The sequence below is a fragment of the Fukomys damarensis genome, unplaced genomic scaffold, assembly GCF_012274545.1.
Source record: "Fukomys damarensis isolate Sample0158 unplaced genomic scaffold, DMR_v1.0_HiC HiC_scaffold_6, whole genome shotgun sequence".
Classification (NCBI taxonomy): Eukaryota; Metazoa; Chordata; class Mammalia; order Rodentia; family Bathyergidae; genus Fukomys; species Fukomys damarensis.
The window spans coordinates 28964761-28985708 of NW_022900918.1; the positions used below are offsets into that span (position 1 = coordinate 28964761).

General features: G+C 40.6%; 1 protein-coding gene across 5 annotated transcripts in view; it reads right to left on the reverse strand.

Annotated features, from left to right (window-relative positions):
- Positions 1 to 7913: 7913 nt before the first annotated feature.
- The window catches only part of Dct (dopachrome tautomerase), a 37094-nt gene continuing 24059 nt past the window's right edge, over positions 7914 to 20948 (reverse strand). For all 5 annotated transcript variants that reach the window (XM_033760932.1, XM_010630666.2, XM_010630656.2 and 2 more), the window contains 2 exons: positions 14219 to 14420; positions 7914 to 9624 (listed from right to left, as the gene is read on the reverse strand). In XM_033760932.1, the coding sequence (XP_033616823.1) occupies positions 9425 to 9624; positions 14219 to 14420 (402 nt within the window). In that variant the 3' untranslated portion in view covers positions 7914 to 9424. The remainder of the gene's footprint in view (positions 9625 to 14218; positions 14421 to 20948) is intronic.

Sequence of the window (20948 nt, forward strand, 5' to 3'; positions counted from 1 at the left end):
AGAGAGAGAGAGAGAGAGAGAGAGGGAGGAGGGATTGGTCAAGGGAGGATAAGGGAGATGCACCTTTACACCTTCCAGGCCATGCCCACAACCACCGCCTCTTCCTTTCCGGTTTCACCACTCAACTTCCTACCCACTATAAACCATCAGCGGACTGCTCCAGTGTTTTACACCCACGATCCAGCCACCTCCCAAAAGCCCCACCTACGAGCACCTGGGTCTTAGGGAGACATCTAGATTTAAAGTATAAAAAGAGTTGCGCATTCTCTATTCTGATGGTATCCTTTTGAGAAGGAGAAATCTGTACAAAGAGACAGCAGTGATGCCCTGTGGGAACAAGACCCAGGGGCCCAGCCTGCAAAAGAACGGTGATAGACAAGCCAAGAGTGGAAACCCTGGGGAGGAATAACCGGGGTCTTAGATTGTCAGCCTCCCAATAGTAAGAAGAAAATTTCTATTGTTTACACTACCTGGCTTAAACTCGGGAACTGTTTGGAGGAAGTTACATGTGTTAATTCAATTTAACGTGTGTGTGTGTGTGTGTGTGTGTGTGTGTGTGTGTGTGTGACAGGATGAACATTATGGATATATTGAAAGCGAGAAAATTAAAGTCCACAGCAATCAAAAATAAAAGGTTAAAGAACGATTATGTGCTGAGGGAGCAGGTTGGGATGTAATTGCCTGTACTCTGTCTGCCCCCAGAGGGCACCTGCGGAATGACTCTTATGCCTGTTTCTAGAGAGGAAATAGGAAATCCTCCCTGTGAGCTGATACTTTGCTCTTAATTCTTTCTACTTAGTTAAGGCAAGGATGGTAACAGCTGGAAATAAATAAACAAATAAGCCAGTGCTTCTGCTTCCTTGCTTCCTTTTTAAATTTCCAATTAGTTTATTAATTAGAATTCTTCATATTGTATGAGAAATTCCAGCTCAAACTGGCCTTAACTGAAAAAAGGAAAAAAAATTAAAGGATATATAAGCCCCAACTGTCTCAAAGACTTCCTCAAACAGGCAAAATGGCTGCTATGATTCCAGACCTCACAGCTTCACACCATATGACTCAGAGGTGAGAGCGTGACTTTTAGCTCTATTTCCCAGAATCCTCAGCAAAGATCCCTGCCCCCTAGTTAGCTTTCTGTTTCACATTCATGAGATCCCAAGAGCATCAAATAATTGGTTTAGGACAGTTAAAATCTCAGAGTTGAGGGCCTCAAACAGCCAGTGGGAGGAATTCTCCAATGCCCTGTTAGAAACCACCAGGGGGAAGGAAAATGGGATTTAGTATATAACAGGTACAGAATTTCTAGTTGGGATGATTAAAAAAATGGTGTACAACATTGCAAACATACTTCATGCCTCCAACTTGAACCTTCAAAATGGGTAGGATGTCAGATTTGATATTATCATTATTTTACACCAAATGTAACTAAAAGCGGAGCCTCTCCTAACACAGCCCACCACCACCCACCACGGGGCTGAGACCAGTTGGCATTTGACCCCTGTGAGCCCCTGGCTGTTGAAGATGCTCCTGAGACCCGGAGCAGGGACCCTGCCCAGCATCCTCCAAGAGAAATCGGTTGACTTTGTGCTGTGTGCCGCCTTATGAGTGGGGTCTGCAAACATGGGCTTGGAGAATCCTTATTTAGACTTTCAGAGATTTCATTCCAAGAGATAATTAGGGTCAAGCCACTTAGTGGTGGTTTAAATGAAAAAAAAAAAAAAAAACAACAACAACAACAACAACAAGCTCCTTAACTGTTATGTTCTAGTGACGTCTTCAGTGTTCAGAGGAAGGGAATGAGTCTGTGGCTTTGGGGACAGACTGGCAGACAGAAACAGGAAGTGGCCACGACACCGAGAGGGGCCTTTGTTTCTTCCCTCGGTGTCGCTCAGTTCTGCACAAAGGAAGCCTCAGCAGATTGGCGTGGGGGAGCGCGGGGGCTCTCTGATCGCCACAACAAAAGTGAGCAGTGCACTGGGACAGAAGCCACTGGATCGCACCCTCTCTCCAGCGAAGGGAACGCCAGTTCCCAGGCAGCCACCCGGCTGCAAGGTGAGTGCACAGCAATTGGAGGTTCCGAGCAGCTCTTATTTTAAAACAATGTATTCACACCCGTTGCACCCAGCCCCAGCGTCAACTTCAGAACGATTTTTATCATGCCTGCTTTTGTGCGATTAAGCTGGAAAATGTGGGCTGCAACAGCCAAGCAGAAAAGGAACACATTTGCAGGTTCCCGGCTTTAAGAGTCCTCTGATTGCTGGGGAGATCTGATAGTGCTGTCCAGCGCCCTCAAATGCACCAGATCTGCTCCTGGTGTGGCTGACAGTGAGCGAAGGAGGCAGCCAGGGTGGTATCAAAGAGCTGGGAATATCTCAGGCAAAAGTGCAAAAAGCAACCAAGAGGCCTGCATCGCGGTAAGAGAACCTTACTGAGTAGTGCGCAGAATGGGAGAAAACGATGACGTTGAGTCTTTAAAACGTCGCACACCTCCAAATTATAAAATGCCTGACAGAAAAAGAAAACGTGCAGCTTACACACAAGTATGGAGCCAGCAAAGGCTGGAAAAGTGCGTGCTTGCCCAGCTGAAGAAGAGAAAATAGCTGTATGGATCGCTAAGTGTGCATGTGAGGATGGAAATTATATTTCCATTTTCAGGGCCAGTGGTTTGCTTGTAGAAAAAGCTCTAATGACCTCATGGATCAACATAAACATGCAGGTTTTATGCAAACGTGTCTCCTTGATATGAAAGGCAAACTTCTGAAACACAAGATTGAGGGAGGAGCTACTAGGGATCGAACTCAGGACCTTGCACTTGTGAGGCAGGCGGTGGCACCACTGAGCTAAATCCTTGGCCCTCAAGATATTTTTAAGAAGAAAGAAACAAGGAGGAGCACATCGAGATGGTGCTCTACTGCTGTTTGAAAAGCAAATAAAAGCGTGGGAACAACAGCATTAGGTAGAAGTGTCAATAATAAATTTGGTGCTTTAGAAATTAAGTGTCCAGCAAAACGAGCCATGTGAGTCTGTGAGAACCAGCAGGAGCAGGGGTGGCTCTGGTGGAGAGAAGAATGCACTTCTGGTGGCAAAGTGTTTTGGATTCGACTCCCCTACTTCTTCAGTGACCAAAATTTCTCGGAATATGAGAAAAAAACCCAAACAAATAATCTTCACCTGTAGGTGTGCCTAAAGGACAACCTTGCAAAAACAGAGACCGTGTTTATCATTCGAGTACCCCTTCCAGTCCCCAAAGTCACCATGGGTACCTAATAAATTTTGGCTCTTGTTACCATCGTGCCATCAATCTAGATTTTAAAAATGAATTTTCTATAGTGAAAGACGTTTTCTGATATGGCAGCACATCCCTAACTAAACTCATGTAGCTATCGGTAGTTTCAACTCACTGACCCAATATTTGGTCTAAAATTTTTTCCAAAATGTTTCTTCTCCTTCCTCCTTCTTCTTTTGGTTTTGTTTTTTGTTTGTTTGTTTGTTTTGTTTTGTTTTGAGACAGGTTCTTGCTATATAGTTCGGGCTGGCCTTGAACTATCTGTATAGCTCAGACTGACCTTGAGCTGGAGGTGATCCTCCTGCCTCAGCCTCCCAAGTGCTGGGGTTACAGGCGTGCACCACCATGCTTGGCCTAAATGCTCCTTTAAAAGAACAGTTTCTAATAGAAAATATTTCTTCCCAATCTCCAGCTCCAGTACAATCATATAAGTAATAATTAAGTAAATCATACCCTGTGTGTATTTGCCCAGAGTAGAGTTTTGCCCAGCAGTCTGAAATGTTCCCACAAACTTTTATGGCTTGCTGGCAAAAACTTAGCATTTTAAAGTAGATGAAAAGTGAAATTCTAAGAGCTTTATAGGAAACCTTCTCCTCTGAATACTGTGCTTTATCTGTCTGATTTCTGAATTCTTGGCTCATCTTCTAGTGTTTACTCTTTTCTTGGCCAATTAACTGTAAGGGAAAAAGAGCAAGATTACCACATTGTGCAGTTCTCTAATCTAACACAAGAGGGCAGGTTTTCCTTTATTTTAAAACTAATTCCATCGGCTAGTAATTAAAATGGTCATCATGCTAATTGCAAATTCAGAAACACTCAATAACATACAGACTAAATGAGTAATCAGAGTGTGTAACTTTGGCAGTGAAATCTCTATTATTTTAATAAAGAAGGCCAGGCTCAGGTTTTTCCACTTAGCATTATTTACAACACAGAGAACGATCGTATTTGAGAGGCACTGGGAGGTTTTAGCATACGTTTGTACACTGCCACAGGAGCAAAGGAAGAGGGACCAAATTCAGGCGTATTCTGTCTGGAAAGTCTGACTCGAATTGGTGTGTTAAATAGCACAGGTAGGTCCATGGCTTCTACAAAAGGATATAATCTTGGTAAAAATATATATAGCACACGCAGGCCTTGAAATGGGACTTTGTATTTTTGTTTGATTTGCTTTGTTTTAGAAAACTTTATCACACTGTATAGCTCACAATTTTCTTGTGTGTTATTTTCCAGACTTCACTGAACTATCTGCCAAATCCTAATTACATTTTCCCCTTAAACTGGAGTGGTGGCGCACGCTTATAATCCCAGCACTCCGGAGGCTGAGGCAGGAGAATCGTTGTGAGTTCGAGACCAGCCTGGGCTACATAGTGAGTTCCAAGTCTGTCTCAACTACATAGTGAGACCCTGTCTCAAAAAAACAAAACAAAAAACATTTTCACCTTGAGGTGCTGTGACGGTCAAAGTGAAAGTATAGTCACCCCTGTCTGAGGCACATCATCTTTCGGGAGTTTTAACTGAGCAAGGATGAAAATATTTGGAGGAAGACTTTCATCTGCACAGGCTATGCATGGACCTCCGTCATTCCTACACAGCACAGTGCTGAGAACGGTTTGCATAGCGTCTGCCTCTGCTTGTTTTTGTTACAAACAACCTAGAGATGATGTAATGCCCTCGCGAGTTACAGAAGGGTGGACATAGGTTATACGTGAGAGTTACGCCACTTATATAAACATCCGTGGATCTGGGTGTCCTGGGATGACAGGGCCTGAACGAATACCCCACGGATCCCCAGGGCCAACTGTTCTGAGTCATCTATGACGAGTCTCCTAAAGTGAGGCTGCTCTGGCCCATCAGGAAAAGAAGCGCTGTTTGCCTGAATAAAGAATTTGCCCACTAACTTTTTCACTAAAACGAGGATTTTAGGATATCAGGCACTAGGGGGCCCCCAAAATAACACTTAAGGGAGGACTTAAGGGAGAGGTAGGTGGAAGTCTTAATTTTCCATCTTATGTCCTATCACCAAGGCCTGCTGATGGCGGGAAGAAGGTGCATCTGGAAGGAAAATGCAACTGAAATCCCTTTGTCTGGATTTCTTGGAGTCAAATTCCACCTCCTAGAGGTGCGACTCAAAATCTGAGGGGCGGAGGGCTGTTACTCTCAGGGCAGGGTTATACGACCCCACTCTCCTGCGTTTTATCCAGCACTTGTTAGAACACATGCCTCCGAGCCCCTGTGAAAAGTTGTGCTTTGAGACTGGCTTACTCGTTCATTCAAAAAGTATTTATCAGGTACTGAGAATGAGCACAGAACTGCAGAAATAGGAAGACTCCGACCTTGGGTTTCGTCATTGCACTGGAGAAAGTTATACCTTCCTACCCTGGGGTGGGGTGGGGGGCTGGCTCTCTTCGCCTGTGTCGATTAATCTGAGCATATAAGTCAAGGTGCTTCGATGTAAAGACTGTGCAGCAACACAGAGAGGTGGAAGCAAGCGCTGCATAGGTACCACCGCGCTGGCCCCACCTTCCTCCTCTAGGCACAAGTGGAGTACCTGCAAGCTACTGCTACGGTGGCCCAAAGTGGTCATTTCCTCCTAGGTTAAGTCACTGGACTGTGGGATGATGGGTAAGAAACTCTCACCTGGGGACAGACTGGCCTCTCCTTTTCCACCTGTACTGCAGGGTTCCAGGAAGGAGCAATTGCTTAGAAACCCACCTGAGAAGTGGCGTATCCATTTAAGAAATGGTTTTTAAAGTGACGAGTCACACATTTTACATGTATGTACTGCATATGTCAGTATACATGTGTCACCGCGCCCAAAAGATGAGGCCTGAGGTGAAAGCTAAAAAACAGTTATTCCTCAGAGGTAAATGACAACCTGCAAAACATCACTGATTTTTATCTTCCTCTTTAACAAGTCTTCTACTACTGGTTAATGTGAAGTTATAATTAGTCATTAGAAGTATTACAATTAATAATGTTAAAACCTAAGCAAGATGTAAATTAGTGGTAAAGAACTGTAGACTTAGAAGAGACGCAAAATCACAAATCAAGGGAAGGGAAGATATTGCTCAGTTTCATTTCACTTCTGAATGTCAGCCTCATAAAAGCATTTCTATTGAAATTATACTTCATATACATACAGTTTTTCAATACAGGAAATAGAAGCATAAAAATAATCTGTTCATTTTCTTTAAGGTTGAATTTTTCCCACATTCCTGAGACAGTATAGCCCTGCAATGTTCAGTGACATTTACTGACTTTATTTGCATTATATTCAATGTAAGTAAATACCAACTTTTTATTCTGCAAGCTTATGCTACCTTTAGAGTTCTTAAAAGGCATTCTTTGTTGATTTATTGTAAGGTTAGAAAATGCAAGAAATTTTTATTCCCCTTGAATGGTGATATTAGGAAATTGTTTCTTTTAAGGAAGACATTATAAAACATAATATTTGCAAAAAGTTGCACACACTATAGATAAAAGCAGCTAAGTATAAATGATGAATATTTATCTCTACTTCAGATAGATCTTGCTTTAACCAAATCTTATGAGAATAGAATTAAGAAAATTCTGATATACAATACTGGGAAGATAAGCTAGATCTGATTATTTGCTTTGTAGAACTACTCACAACAGTTCATCTATTAAAAAGTGATTTCCCCTGGTGCTTTTAACTTATACTTGATTTATACATAACTTTACAGGCACATACCTACTACAGAGAATTATATCTTTATTTTAATATATGTCTCTTTTGTTTTAAAAACAGGATGTAAAGATGTGTTCCCAACAGCCTCAACCTTCCAGAGAGGTCCATGAATGACCATTGCTTCATGGTCCTCGACTGCTCTGCAGAGCAGGGACTGAGTTCTATGCTTGTGACAGCTTCCCTCTGTGCAGGACACTGCTCATTATTCCTGCACCTCCTCTCGGATACACCCATGACTTTATGAGTCCTGGATTCAAATTCAGCTCCAGCGCGGCACTGTGCATTTCTCTGGCTTTAGCAGTTCATTACAGAGGGTACCACTTGTCTTACTGAATTTTGCATCCCCTTGGTCCCCACATACAGAGAAGGCAGCTCAACAGCCCTTTTTTCATCCCTAATATGGAGACACATCCATCCCTGTAGGGAGAGGCCAAACAAGTTACCACGGACCCCCTTTGAAATTTCAGGCTCACTTCTGATGTACAGATACCAGATAGGAGCGGAAGAAATTTGCCTTGAAATCTCAATAACTGTTAATTTCGCAGAAGTGGGGACCATCATGATAAATCTGAACACTGTAGTAAAAATGGCTCATTCTTCTTTCTCATAATCTGATAAGTTCTTAACAAAACATGACAACCATTCCAAATTATTGTATCTTTAACAGGCAGATTTTTGTTGAGTAAGACACTATTGATTCTCACCAATAAATAACAATCAGTACGGGGCAGCTTTCATGAATATCTACAGTCAATGCTTTTGAAGAAGTCAAATGCATTCTATGTGAATAATTTTTCATCTTTATTTCCAATTTGTAAATAAGGGGGCGGTGGAGGGGGTGAAGGGAGAGCAGGGCAACAGGGGAAAAAATAAAAACCAAGGTAGATTATGTAAAGGTACAAATTTCCAATGATGAATGTCATTATATTGTGTATATAAAATGTGCCAACAAAATTAACTTTAAAAATTTTTCATCTGAGGCTACATAAGTAACAGAACTGCTCTAGGATCAGCCAGATGGACCTCAGAGTAGTGAGATTCTAATCAAATCATCTCATGTTCAGGATTATAGCTTCAGCAACCTTCTCTCGTCAGCTTTTCCTGGAAAGAGTGATTCCACAATTAAAAGGTTTGAGACCGTATATTAATTAACTAGAAAGCTTTATAACTTCATTTCCTTATTTATTATCCTTATAGGATAATGTTTATCCAGTTATTGCATCTTCTATTAGTCCTACTCTTTAAAATTGCAAATTTCAGCAGGGTTCAGTGACATCCACCTGTAATCCCAGCACCAGGGGAGAGAGGAGGGTTCTAGGCAAGAGGATCGCCATGAGGTAGAGACCAGGCTGGGCTCCCTAGTGAGACCCTGTCTCAAAAAACCTCCTAATTTTAAATAAGTTCTGCAAAGCCTAACGTGCAAAGAAAACTGAGTGGATCCTTCTACAAGAATATTCTTGGCTTATCTCATATGAAAAATAAGGCTTATTTTAGTCTTTAAGGCTGGAGAGGAAAAGACAGAGAAAGGAAGAAAAAGAAGTCCAAGGAAGATGATGCGGGCAGGAAAAACATTGCTAGAGTTATGCAAAGGATTTTGGAGATCGTCTAGTGCTTGCCACCCTGCTATGGTTTGCAAGCAGTCTGTCCCCCAACGTGTAACCTGATGAAATTTAGCCTCTGTTGTGAAGTATTAAAAGCATAGAAGCTTAATGAAATTATGGTATTCAGAAGCGGGGCCCTCAGAAAGTGACTGGGATTAGAAAAGGTCATCAGGATAGAGCCTCCATAATTGAATCCTGGATCGTGGTGCATTGTTAGGAAAAGGAAGTGAGACCAGACAGACACACGTACACACACACACGTACTCCCTGCCTCTTCCCAGGCAAGGCTTTGACCACCTTGGGACTCTACCAACAAGGTCACCACCAGCTGCAGTCTTAGACCCTTACACCTGCAGAATTGTGAACTGGTAACAACGACTTTTATTTAGAGCATTAGCCTGATTAAAGTATTTCAATGTACTAGTAAAATGCTGGCTAACGGACAGGCCCCATCTCCACACTATGAAAAACAAGACATTTGCACTGAAAAAGATTGAACAAGAATCTTCCAGGTCTCCCATTACACTGATCTACAAATTTAAAGATTGTTGCTGTTGCTGCTGTTGCTGTTGCCTTTAGAATAGTGAAAGGTTTAACGAGCATGGGAAATTGTCATCAGACACTGCGAACTTAATGTCAGCTGAACTAACCCTAAACACTTTTAGCATGAGTCTGTTAAACAAGCAAGCCAGAAATGACAGCCAAGCAACCTTCTGTATTTGGATCATTGTTTCAATAAAAGAACCTATACCAAAGATCTAAAGGAAGAAATGGATGACAGGTTGATTATTTTCCAAGTCAGAACTCAGTTTGGCGGACTCTTCTCTAGGGTAAGGTCTCTACTCCTTCGGCTTCTTCTGTGTATCTCTTGTTGCTGAAATGAGTCTCCAGTAGGGGTGTGTATCCTTTTCGGAGCCTTCTGTACTGAAGGAAAATCAGCAGCACGAAAAGACCAACCAAACCCACAAGTATTCCCATCACCACGGAGAGTGTTGTGGTCCAATTTGGAGTTTCTTCAACTGAAACTGAAGAAAAAGAGAAGGGTTATCAGCAGCTGAATACTCTTACAAAGGGAAAGAATAACCTTATTTGCTTTTCACATACACTTTTGTTGATAAAGCAAAGCTACCTTGCTAGAATACAATTTATTTTCTCTTTCCTCACCAACTATTTATCATATCCACAATTGTGCTTGCCAGGAAGTTGGAAATGGCATCTCATTATTTAAACACAGCTTATTGCATTTTAAATATTTGTTAAAATAAGTGCTTATACACAGAATAAACCCTCCAAGGAAGTATATGGCTACTTTTTAAAGTCAGAAACTCATTTGTACAAGTACATGCTCAAATAGTGTCTGGGAAATTGCTAAATATGCAGCTCTCAATTCTGCTATTCTCTCCACCACTTTTATAGGTGACAAGTGGATGAGAAAAACCAGATTGGCTCTTATAACAGGCGATGTTCAATAACAGAAGCAGATAGATCTGTCCTCAAATAGTCTTGATAAAATCTGAATTGTCCATGTGATAAATCCAATCTTTAGCTCTCATACACTATATAAACTCTCTCCCACAAGATTAATGGGTTGCATTTTTAACATATTCATCCCTCCTTGTAACTTCTTTTAAAAATATCTTTTCTTTGTCAAATTATTTTGAAACTTTGGACCTTCTGAATTGTCTCCTGGATCTACACCCTACATTCATCTAAGTGCAATCTAACTCTAATCCTTTTCCTTCAACCCCACTGAGGGCCATGGCCACCCTGACCAGATTCCTCCCAGAGAATTTTAATGCATCTCCTCTGGTTAGGACACAGAAGCACCTGTTGCTAACTTCATCTCCTCAAAACCATTTTTATTCTACCATTTCTTTGTGAAGGAAAGCACCAAAAGTAATTCCTTTTTATTACTGTCCAAATCCTCTGCCTATTTTTAATATGGTTTTTTTAAAGCTGTTGGCAACATATACATAGCATAATTTTTACGAGCTTAACCACTTTTTACACGGCTCAGTAGCGTTCCCACTGCGGTGTGGCTGCCACTTCCATCCATCCACAGAACCTTTTTCATCTTGAAAAACTGAAATATTTTCCCCACTGAAAGGTAAATCCTCCATTTTCCCCTGTCCTTGGTAGCAATACTCCTGTTCCATGAATTTGACTACTTTATATTCTCACATAACTGGCATTATGCAAAATTTGTCCTATTGTGTCTAATTTTTAATGGTTTGTTTGCTCGTGTATTTTTGTTTTTGTTTTTTGAGACAGGATTTTGCTACGTAGCCTAAGCTGGCCTCAAACTCACAGTGATCCTCCTGCTTTAGCCTCCCAAGAGCTGGGATTACGGACATGCACCACCATGCCTGGCCTGTCTAGCTCATTTCACATGGCTTAATGTCCTCAGGGTCTATATTTTTGTAGCAAGTATCAGAATTTTCTTCCTTTGTAAGAATTAATATTACATATATCTAGAACACATTGACCCATAGCATATACACACACACACACACACACACACACACACATTCACACACAGGTTTTGTTTATTCAACCAAGTACTGACAGATACTTGGGTGGCTTCTATCTTTGGCTGTTGTAAATAATGCTGTTACGAACACAAGTGTGCAAACATCTCTTCAAGACCCTACTTTCAATTCTGGGCATGGCCCAAGAAGTGGAGTTGCTGGATTACGTGATAATTGTACATTTAAGTCTCTGAGGAACTCGTGTCATGTTTCCGCGAGTGCTGTGTCCTTTAGTCTTCCCTCCGGCAGTGCTCAGGTTGCAGCCTCTTCACATCCATGCCGACTCTCATTATTCTCTGCTTTTCTGATAGCCGCTGGCGTGACAGTGTGAGACGGTCTCCAGCTGGGTCATGTGCCCAGCTTGCAAGGCTCTCCAGAATCAGGCCCTCTCACAGATCAGGCCTTAATTCACAGTAATCCTCTGCCCAGCCTTCCTCTATAATCAGGTATAATAGCAAAAGGAGCTATTTTTTTCCACTAAGATTTGATAATTTCAGCCTATAAAACAAATCTATCATGCAAAAGACATGCAAATATATTAAAAGTACATGGGAGTCATACAAGTGCAAAATTCAAAGACGGCCATCTGGTTGAAGCTTAAATACCTTCTTTAGGGGAAAAAAGGGACTGCTTCTGTGGTCACTTTTAGGGAAATGGCAAATAAGTTTTTTGGTTCTTTTTGTTGTTGTTGTTGTTGTTGTTGTTTTGTTGTTTGAGGGGGATTAATAGGGAGAGAAGAAAGGATTGTCTGAGCCGAAGTTTGCCTGGGCTCTGAATGTAGCAACAACTCGCCTTTGCTCTCTGCAGTGAAACTCCTGGAGGACCCGGCCTTTGGGTAGAACGCGGAACTTCAGAGAAAGGCCCTTCCTGCACTTTGCAAGGAAAAGAGGGGTGAAAGAAGGCAGAGAGGGAGCAGAAGATTGGGGAGAACTCGGTTCATCTTCGGCTCAGAGCATCCCAGGTGCCAACATGTCGCACTGTGAGGACTCCTTTTCTAAAACCCAGCACGCCAGCTTCTCACAGCCCTTCGTGGAGACCGCCTGTGTCATTCCCACTCCCGTTTTCCACTATTTTCAGCCTGAAACACCCTGACACCTACCTGACATCTACCAACTTCTTCCAGTTCAGGTCAAGACCCACCTCCGATAAGCCTTTCTGAATTCACTCATCTCAGCTTGACGATCAGAATGCGCCTCCCTGAAGCTGCCCCTTGATCGGAGGATGTTCTGGGCTGAACGCAGCTAAGATTCAGCAGATACAGCTAGAAGCCTTCCCAGTACTTCTTTTATCAGACTGAAAGTAACAACCCTGAGAAAGAAGGGCTACTGCAACTTTCCTCTCTTGGGGAAATTTTATGACCATGCAGAAGATTAACTCAAAACCATAAGGAGCTGCACAAGCTTTGCTGAAACAGTCCTTATCTTGTAAGCTTTTCCATGATTTTCATTGTCATTTAAAAGCTCAGACCTCTGATTCTTTGTCTTGTCACATCTCCACATTTCTTGTTCTTTGTTTGAGATGGTATAGAAGTTCTTAGCCCTATCAGCTCCTTTGAGTCTTCTTTTCTAGAAAGGTTCCCATACCACATAAAAATTAGCATCAAATTAAATTTGTCAGCCTTTTACCTGTTAGTCTGCCTGTTATCAATCTAATTTGCTGAGGACCTAAAAGGTAGAGAAAGAAATTTCCTTTCCTACTATTTATAGTTATACCTCTTCAGGAAGGATTGTAAGTTTCTTTATCAAACAATTAAGTAAACATCAGTCTGTATCTTCTGATGAGTTCATGTATTAGAGATGTATCTAAGACTCAACTTACCTTGCTGATTGTTACCAGAGGACAGAGAAACAGGATAGGATGTATATTCCAATTTATTATTATTATTATTATCATCATCACCATCATCATCATCATTATCATTATTATTAGGCCTAATCCCAGAGCAAAAGAAAGAAGCTTAAAAGATATCCACAGTGAATTCCAATGGATGGAAATTTCAAATCAGTGAGAATAATAAGAAGTAACAGGTGCAGAATTAGAAGGAAAAAGAGTGCCTAAAAGATTGTGAGATTGGAGAGAGATGGCAAAAGCTAAAATCGTCTTGATCATTTTGTAGACTAAGATTTAATAGAGAAGGGAATAAAATAGGATTAAATAGAGAAGGGAAATAAAAGTCACCCGTATACTGGCTGTGCATTTTTCAACTTCTCCACAAATTATGATGCTTTTTGTTGCTTTATCTTTCCTTTTTCAAACTGCCCTGAGGTTCTAGAAATAACATATTTATTGGGTCCAGGGTAAGAAGAAAAAACATGCATCCTTTATATACACTGATCAAAATACCCCTCCTTATTTTGAACCAATGTTAGATTTAACAAAACATCTACAATTAAAAACATGACTTAGTAATGTTCATTTTAAAATATAATATAAAGCCCTTGGCCCACATGGGGCCATCCTTGTAGACAGTAAGATACGAGCTTCCTGAAAGCCACAGATCTTCTTCCAAAGCAACATAAGTGTGCACATCAAACAAGCAACAAAAATTATGGTCATGTATTACATATTCATTAAGAATTTTTGCATTAATTTTGACCTTTTAAAATACTCCACCATATCACTACCACAATTACTGATTTTTTTTTGTTCTCCCATTGAATTTTGTATTCAAGGCAAATTCCATATTTGTTTCACCATACCAACATCCAGGTAATAATCTCTAAGTCCTGACTGTGGCTGCTTCATTTTGACTTTATCGATTAGATATTTCAGAGGACAGGTCAGTTTTTAATTAAGATGATAAATTCAGACATGTATCCAGTCAGGTGTAGGAGTAGATAGTTGCTCTGTGGAATAAGGTCTCTTAATAACTTTCAGTTATCTGAAGCAAGAGTCTGCCAACTAGTCCCTTTCTGAAGTTTAATTGTCAGTTTAATGGCTCCTCTTATTAAATACTTATATGCCAGAAAATAGCCAAAGAACTTAACTAGACTGGAGTGCTTCAATTAAAGCCCTTGGTTTACTTTTAACAGAAAGAAAGTGAGCCTCTAATAGTTGAGTGAATCACCCACTTAGCTGCTGAATTAGTTACCTGACAGATCAATAGCGTAACTATAGCCCAGTTGGTCTGCGGTTAGAAAGAGCTCCTTATTAGTCACGGGAGGGAAGAAAGGGACCATGTTAAACATCCGATTGTGGCCAATGGGTGCCAACTCCTGAGGCCAGGCATCTGCAGCAGGCTTGTATCTCTTCATCCACTCCTCAAAGATGCTATCGGTGAAGGAATGCAGGACCTACAAGGCAGTTGAACAGGTGCTTAAGGTTGATTGCTCTCTTCTGATCTACCAATCCAACTGGAACTTTGTCTGCAGAGGAATGGAGTTCCCCTAACATGAGAATCCTCTGTATAACCAGTCTACCTTGACGACACACACACACAGTGGCATTTTTTACCAAGTTTTAAGGACATGGGCACATATATCTCCAAACAGGATTGTAAGGCCTTCCATCAAGTGAACAAATGAAAGTTCATGCTGCAGATTTAAGATTGCTCGGGGAGAATTTAAGGCCTTCCGCATGGGAGTGCTAATTACTAATATCAGAAAAAAGGCAAATATGATAAGATATATATTCCGTTGCATTGCATTAGTGGGGAACAGGAAGTTGGGGCACTCACAGTAGTGTAACATCAACATTCAGTAAAAAATAAGAAAAAAATCTCCAAAATTGATTTTCAGATTTTCCTTATTAGGAACATCCTTCTATCTAATCATTGTCTAATTCCTCTCTTGAATTGTTGGAACTATTCCAAAACTAGAGAATCTAAACATGTGATGTACATAGTGCTCATTTTTTATTTTCCCAAAGAAGCTCTAAAGTCCTTTTCAAATATAGCAAACATTACATGGTTTTAAAATCTTAACAGCAAAATTTCTACAGGAATATCGCTGACTTTGCAAAAGGATGTAAGTGTGAGAGTTCAGTCCAACTTTATATCTGGCAGTTAAAGTTCATCTTTTAATTCTAGACTACAAGATCTGGGATCTCAGGGACAACGTTTTGTTTTGTTTTGTTTTTTATCTTCCTCCTATATCTCAGGGGTTCTCACCCCAGGACAATCCAAATGAGAGAAATTCAGCTGTCCTGAGGCAGCCATGATGGGAGGAAGCCCATACCAACCCACACAGAGAGACCACATGGAGAAGCCTTGAGATTTCAAGAAAAGACAAAATAGACTGGCCAGCCCACAGGTGTTCCAACACCTGTCACCCTCTGACTGCAACTGCATTGATAGGATCCTGAGCCAGAACTGCCTAGGCCATCCTTCCTGAATTTCTGACCCATAGAAATCCGAAGAATAAAATAATCATTGGTGCTTTGAGCCACTACATGTTGGGACGATCTCTAATGCCGCAACGTGTGATCAAAGCAGAGGGAAAAGTCCTAACTACAGCTTCATGGGATCATGCTCGCTCCAGTACTAGTAGGGAAAGCAGGTTCTGATCCCAGAGGAGAGGAAAGAGGTGCTGGGGGTGGGGAAGGCAGTGATGAGACTTGAGGCGAAGACACAGCCCATGATGTAAAGATCAAAGAGAGGGCTGCAAATGTCAGCAGGGCACAAGGCAGTGAGGAAGAGGAAGATAAAAATGCATGGGAAACATCTACCTCAAAGCCTCTCATGTAGAAATGTTTAGTGAGTAGCTGTTTTCACTGTGACTATACAGTCAGTACTGTTTTTATTTTAATTTGAAACAAGGACTTAAATGAAAAGTGAAGGAATTTATATGCTTGAAGCACAGCATACAGGGACTGCTGTGCTCCAAAATCATATACTTTATATATATAACTAATATAAAGCTGGACACACACAAAAGCATATAACATGTAGCCAGCACTAAACAGAGTATTAGTAATGCCTTGTCTATATCAGACACTGCTTTAAGCATTGGTAAATTCAATCCTTAAATTTATTAGGTATTGGGCCGGGGATTTAGCTCAGCGGGTTCGGTGGCCTGCCTTGCAAGTGCAAGGATCCGAGTTCGATCCCCGATACCAAAAAAAAAAAAAAAAAAAAAAATTTATTAGGTATTATTTGCATTAGATGCTCAGGCTGCTGTAACAAAGCAGCGTAGATGGGGTGGCTCATCCATTAGATACTTATTGTCCCCCAGTTCTGGAGGCTACAAGCCCCAGTCCAAGAGGTCAGCTCAGTGGATTCTTCCTGTGTGCTGTGAGGGAGAATCCGTCCCACACCCCTCACCTAACTTCTCATGCTTTTCTGGCACTCTGTGGTATTCTTTGGCTTGGACAGCACCATCATCTCTTCTCAAGGTGTTTTAAGAGGTCTGTAGCTAAATTTCTCCTTCTTAGGAAGACATCACCTGCTATGGTTTGAATGTCTTCTCCCAAACTCACGCTGGAATTTAACTGCCATTGTAACAGTACCTAGAAGTAAGACATGTATCTGAGGGTCTAACCTCATGAATGGATTAATGGCGTTATTGTGGGAGTGGGCTCAGCATTCTGAAGTAGTTTCTTGAAAGAACTGATGATTTCTGCATGATTTTCCCTTCTCTATAGAGCACATTCATTTGCTGTTCCCAGTCCCTCAACTGTTACTGTGTTATGATACAACACGAAGGCCTTCAAAGATACTGGTGCCATGCTCTTGGACTTCCTAGCCTTCAGAACTACAAGCTAAAAGAAAGTATTGTTTATAACTTACCCAGTCTGTAGATATCTGTTACAGCAACAGAAAATGGACCAAGAATCCATTTATTGCAGTAGAGACCTACCATCCTCCACTGTGATCCCATCAAAACAAATTACATCTGCAATTACCCTGTTTCCAAGAAAGGTCATATTCTAAGGGATTATTTCAATGTACAAATGGGCAAGGGCACAATTCAACCCATAATAATATTATCCTGTGTTATAGATGAGGAATATAAGGTGCAGAAATGTTCAGTAACTTGCCCAAGATCACACAGCTAGAATAATGTGTAGTAAGAATTTGAACCCAAGAAGACTGATTCTAAAGTTAGTTCTTCAAGCACACATTCTGCTTGCTCTACGTAGCCACACTACATTACAATTATTAATACAACCCTCAGGACCAGCTAGAAAAAGAGAAATTAATTTAAAGTTTAAAAATCTTAACAACAGGCAAAGTGTATAGAGTTTGACCCATGAGTTCTAAACCAATTAGAAACTTTTAGATACTGAGCTCAAGCTGAGGTAAAATTGTGATTACAGAAAGAGACAAGAAACCCTCAGGACACAAGAAAGGTGCTGTGTCAGTCCTGTGAGAGGCAAATAACTTTTGGACAGTTCTAGAGTCCAACCAGTGCATGCAGCAAATCATTAAAAAGGGGATGAGACTCTGAAGAATAGGAGAAATCTGATCCCAGAATGTCGAAAGCTCTAAGGTCAAAGTTTTAAGCCACATACTCTGAGAGACTATAAGTATTATACATTAAATACTATGGTATCCAATTCACAGAATGTAATTTTAAAATGTCTTGTATATCCTGAGAAGATGTGAAGAATTCAGAAAATGGTATAAAAATCCACAGCCTAGAAAGAAAAGTGGTGCAACCTATAGAATAGGAATTTTTGTTGAAGTGTAGACATTGTTCCACCTACAAGATACAAGACAATTGCTCTTGAAACACTAATTGTCTTTGTTGGTTACAAGTTGAAATTGAACTTATTTAATAACTCTGTAAAGGCCAAATGTCATTTGAAGGTAAAATACAGCAGCAGAAGTTATGTAAAAGTATATCACTGGGGTCTTTTATCTGCTATAAAGATACAGAGCTATATTTTGGTATTAGAAATTTAGTGTTTGAGAAAGGTTGTTCCAAAATTTTGTACATAGACCTATTCTACCTTGTTACACCAAAATAAAGATATGTATGAGAGAGGAAAGTACTAAATTTCACCACACAAGAAATATTACAGAAAATGTGGTTATATGGACTTTTGAGGTAAAAAATTTTAATGGAAACCTTACAGCAAGAAGAAAGCAATCAATCAACTTTATTTATTGTACTTGGGGGCATAAAGAAAATAAAGTACAAGAATGCGAGAATGCCTATTTCTCTTTTGCAAGATCATTGAAGGCTAAGGTTACCACTTAAATGGCCAACGTAGATGTCTATAAATTCAAATTCCTGCCACACTGGGGACATACGAAGAATTTCTGTACCTGAAGAAAAGAAGCCATGATAATCTGACCCTGGCTTCAGAAATGTGAATGTTATCACCGAGAGCCAGCACCCTGCAGCTTTTACAATTTGACTTCACGTGTTGCATCCTGAAGGCGTCACCCATAATCAGAACGAATCTCACTGTGGTAATCTGACACTGCTCTGATCCTCTGAGAATCAGAGTTTAAGTGAGAATTCAGACGTGACCGTGTAAAAGCCACATGGTCAGCACAGAAACAGGTGTGTGGGGGATTCCAGTTTAAAATCTAACAGAGAGCGTAAGTGAAAAGTTGGGTTGATCTTTCAAAATGAGGGACTTCCTAAACAACATTTAATCAAGCTTGTTTTATGGAAGTTTTTATTCTTGCCTTGTTTTAAAAAAAGATCTGAAACAATCTACAATGAGGAAATCGGGCTCCTATTTCCCCATATAAGCCACATGTAATAGGCATGAAAATACCCAGCCTTCTACTCAGCTGGCTAAGTTCTGTCACAAGGAGCATATTTTAGAGCAAACAAGAAATAATCTATAGACTGAATGCATGTGTCCCACCCCCAAAACCCATATGTTGAAATCCTAATCACCACCCCACCCAGCCAATGTGGTGCTGTAGAAAGTGGAGCTTTGGGCAGATGATAGGCTCCCTTATGAAAGGGAGTATTGTCATTATAAAAGAGAACAAAGAGCTGGGGGTGGTGGCACACACCTGTAATCCCAGCACTCAGGAGGCTGAGGCAGGAGGATCACTGTGAGTTCAAGACCAGCCTGGGCTACATAGTGAGTTCCAGGTCAGTCTCAACTACATAGTGAGACCCTGTCTCAAAAAAACAAAAAAGCAAACAAAAAAGAGAATGAAGAGAGCTCCTTGCTTCCAGCTATGTGAGGACACAGAGAAAACAGCCATCTATGAACCAGGAAAAAAGTCCTCACCACACACTGAATCTGGTAGAGAGCTGACCTCGGAACTCCTAGCCTCCACAACTCTAAGAAAGAAATGTTTGTTGTTTAAGCCACCCACTGTAGAGTACTTTCACTGTAGCAGTCTGAATGAACTGAGACAAAAATACTGGTAAAAGAAGACATTTGAGTAATAATAGTGTCTTATAGGCAATATTCAGCAAGGATGGTAGCTATTTTCTATTTTTCGATAACTTTCTCACCCTAAACTTTCCTGGTCCCTGTGCAGACAGTCCCAGAATTTTGGAGGCTAAGGCAGGAGGCCTGGGCAACTTAACAATTTAGCAATAGACTGCATCATCAAAATAAAAGTCTATGCATATTAAAAAGGCTGGGGGATATAGGCCTCAGGGCTGAGGCCTTGTGTTTCGTTCCTCAGTGCTGAAAAAAAAGTTTTCCTAGCATGATAAAGGAGTCACAGTGGGAATACACCCTCCTGCTTAGATTTATATAATAGCAAACAAAATATACATACACATGTATGAAGTGTATATAATATACACTGCATATAAAATATAATGGGTGTCTAATGAAAAAAATATCAAGAGTACTAGAAATTCAATTGTTAACCCCGAGGAAGAAAGTCTGTGCTTCACAGATTAAATTTTGAACACATATTGCTTCTTGGCCTTCTGGCTAAGATCAAGTATAAATTTTGAACACGTGTAAACAGGGCCACAGCAAGCCTGCTATTAGCATGTCAACTTGAAGGGAAGTGACCAGTTCAGCACATGCCACAAGCACGAGATGCAGGCTGAAGAGAGAGAACCAAGGTGACATTAGAAGAAACTCTGTATAGCAATCGAGCTATCCCCAAGGCCATCCTAGGAAGAAAAGAGCTCAAGTCAATGCTACAATCACCTTGGATTTGCGTATAAATGTGGTTTACCATTGTATACATATTTTATCAATAATAAAGTGTATATAATTCAATTCCTGGTTCAGGTTTATTTCTTCTGAACAGAGTTATATGTTTACTCTTATAAAGCCTAGAGTGGAAAAGAACCTCTTCAGCTGACATTTACTTAGCACCTGCCAAATTAAAAAGCAAAAACAAAACATCCCCCTGATTGAGTTCACAGAAACCCTGCTGCCCTGGGGCTCTTTCCAAACAGGTGGTCAGCCTTCCACTCTGATTTTTCAGCTCTTCTAAAGTTTACCAGGATTTTAAGCTATGTAGGAGGTCATGATTGTACATATGTCTGTTACTTGAAAACTGCATATTAAATAAGTAAATGTGGCATTAAAAAGCATAAATAAGGGCTGGGGATTTAGCTCAGTGGTGCCATCGCCTGCCTTGTAAGTGTAAGGACCTGAGTTCAATCCCTGGTCCAAAAAAAAAAAAGCATAAATATACACTCATGCTAAAAGCAAGTACATCACATCTTTTCAAAAGCCATGAAACATTATCCAGACCTGCCCTTCACCAATTAGTGTTCTTTTCGATTAACATGATCTTACAGGACTAAATTACCCCAGCTATAATAAAAGCAATTGGGATGAATCAAGTCAAGAATTGTTTAAACTGACAAAAGGCAAAAATTGTTGTTGCAAGACTGCATGTGGGGAAACATGTAAGTAGGAAACTTTTTAAAAATCTTTGTTCAGCCACTTAACTAGTTTGGTGTGAACTTAAGCACATGTCTTAGCCC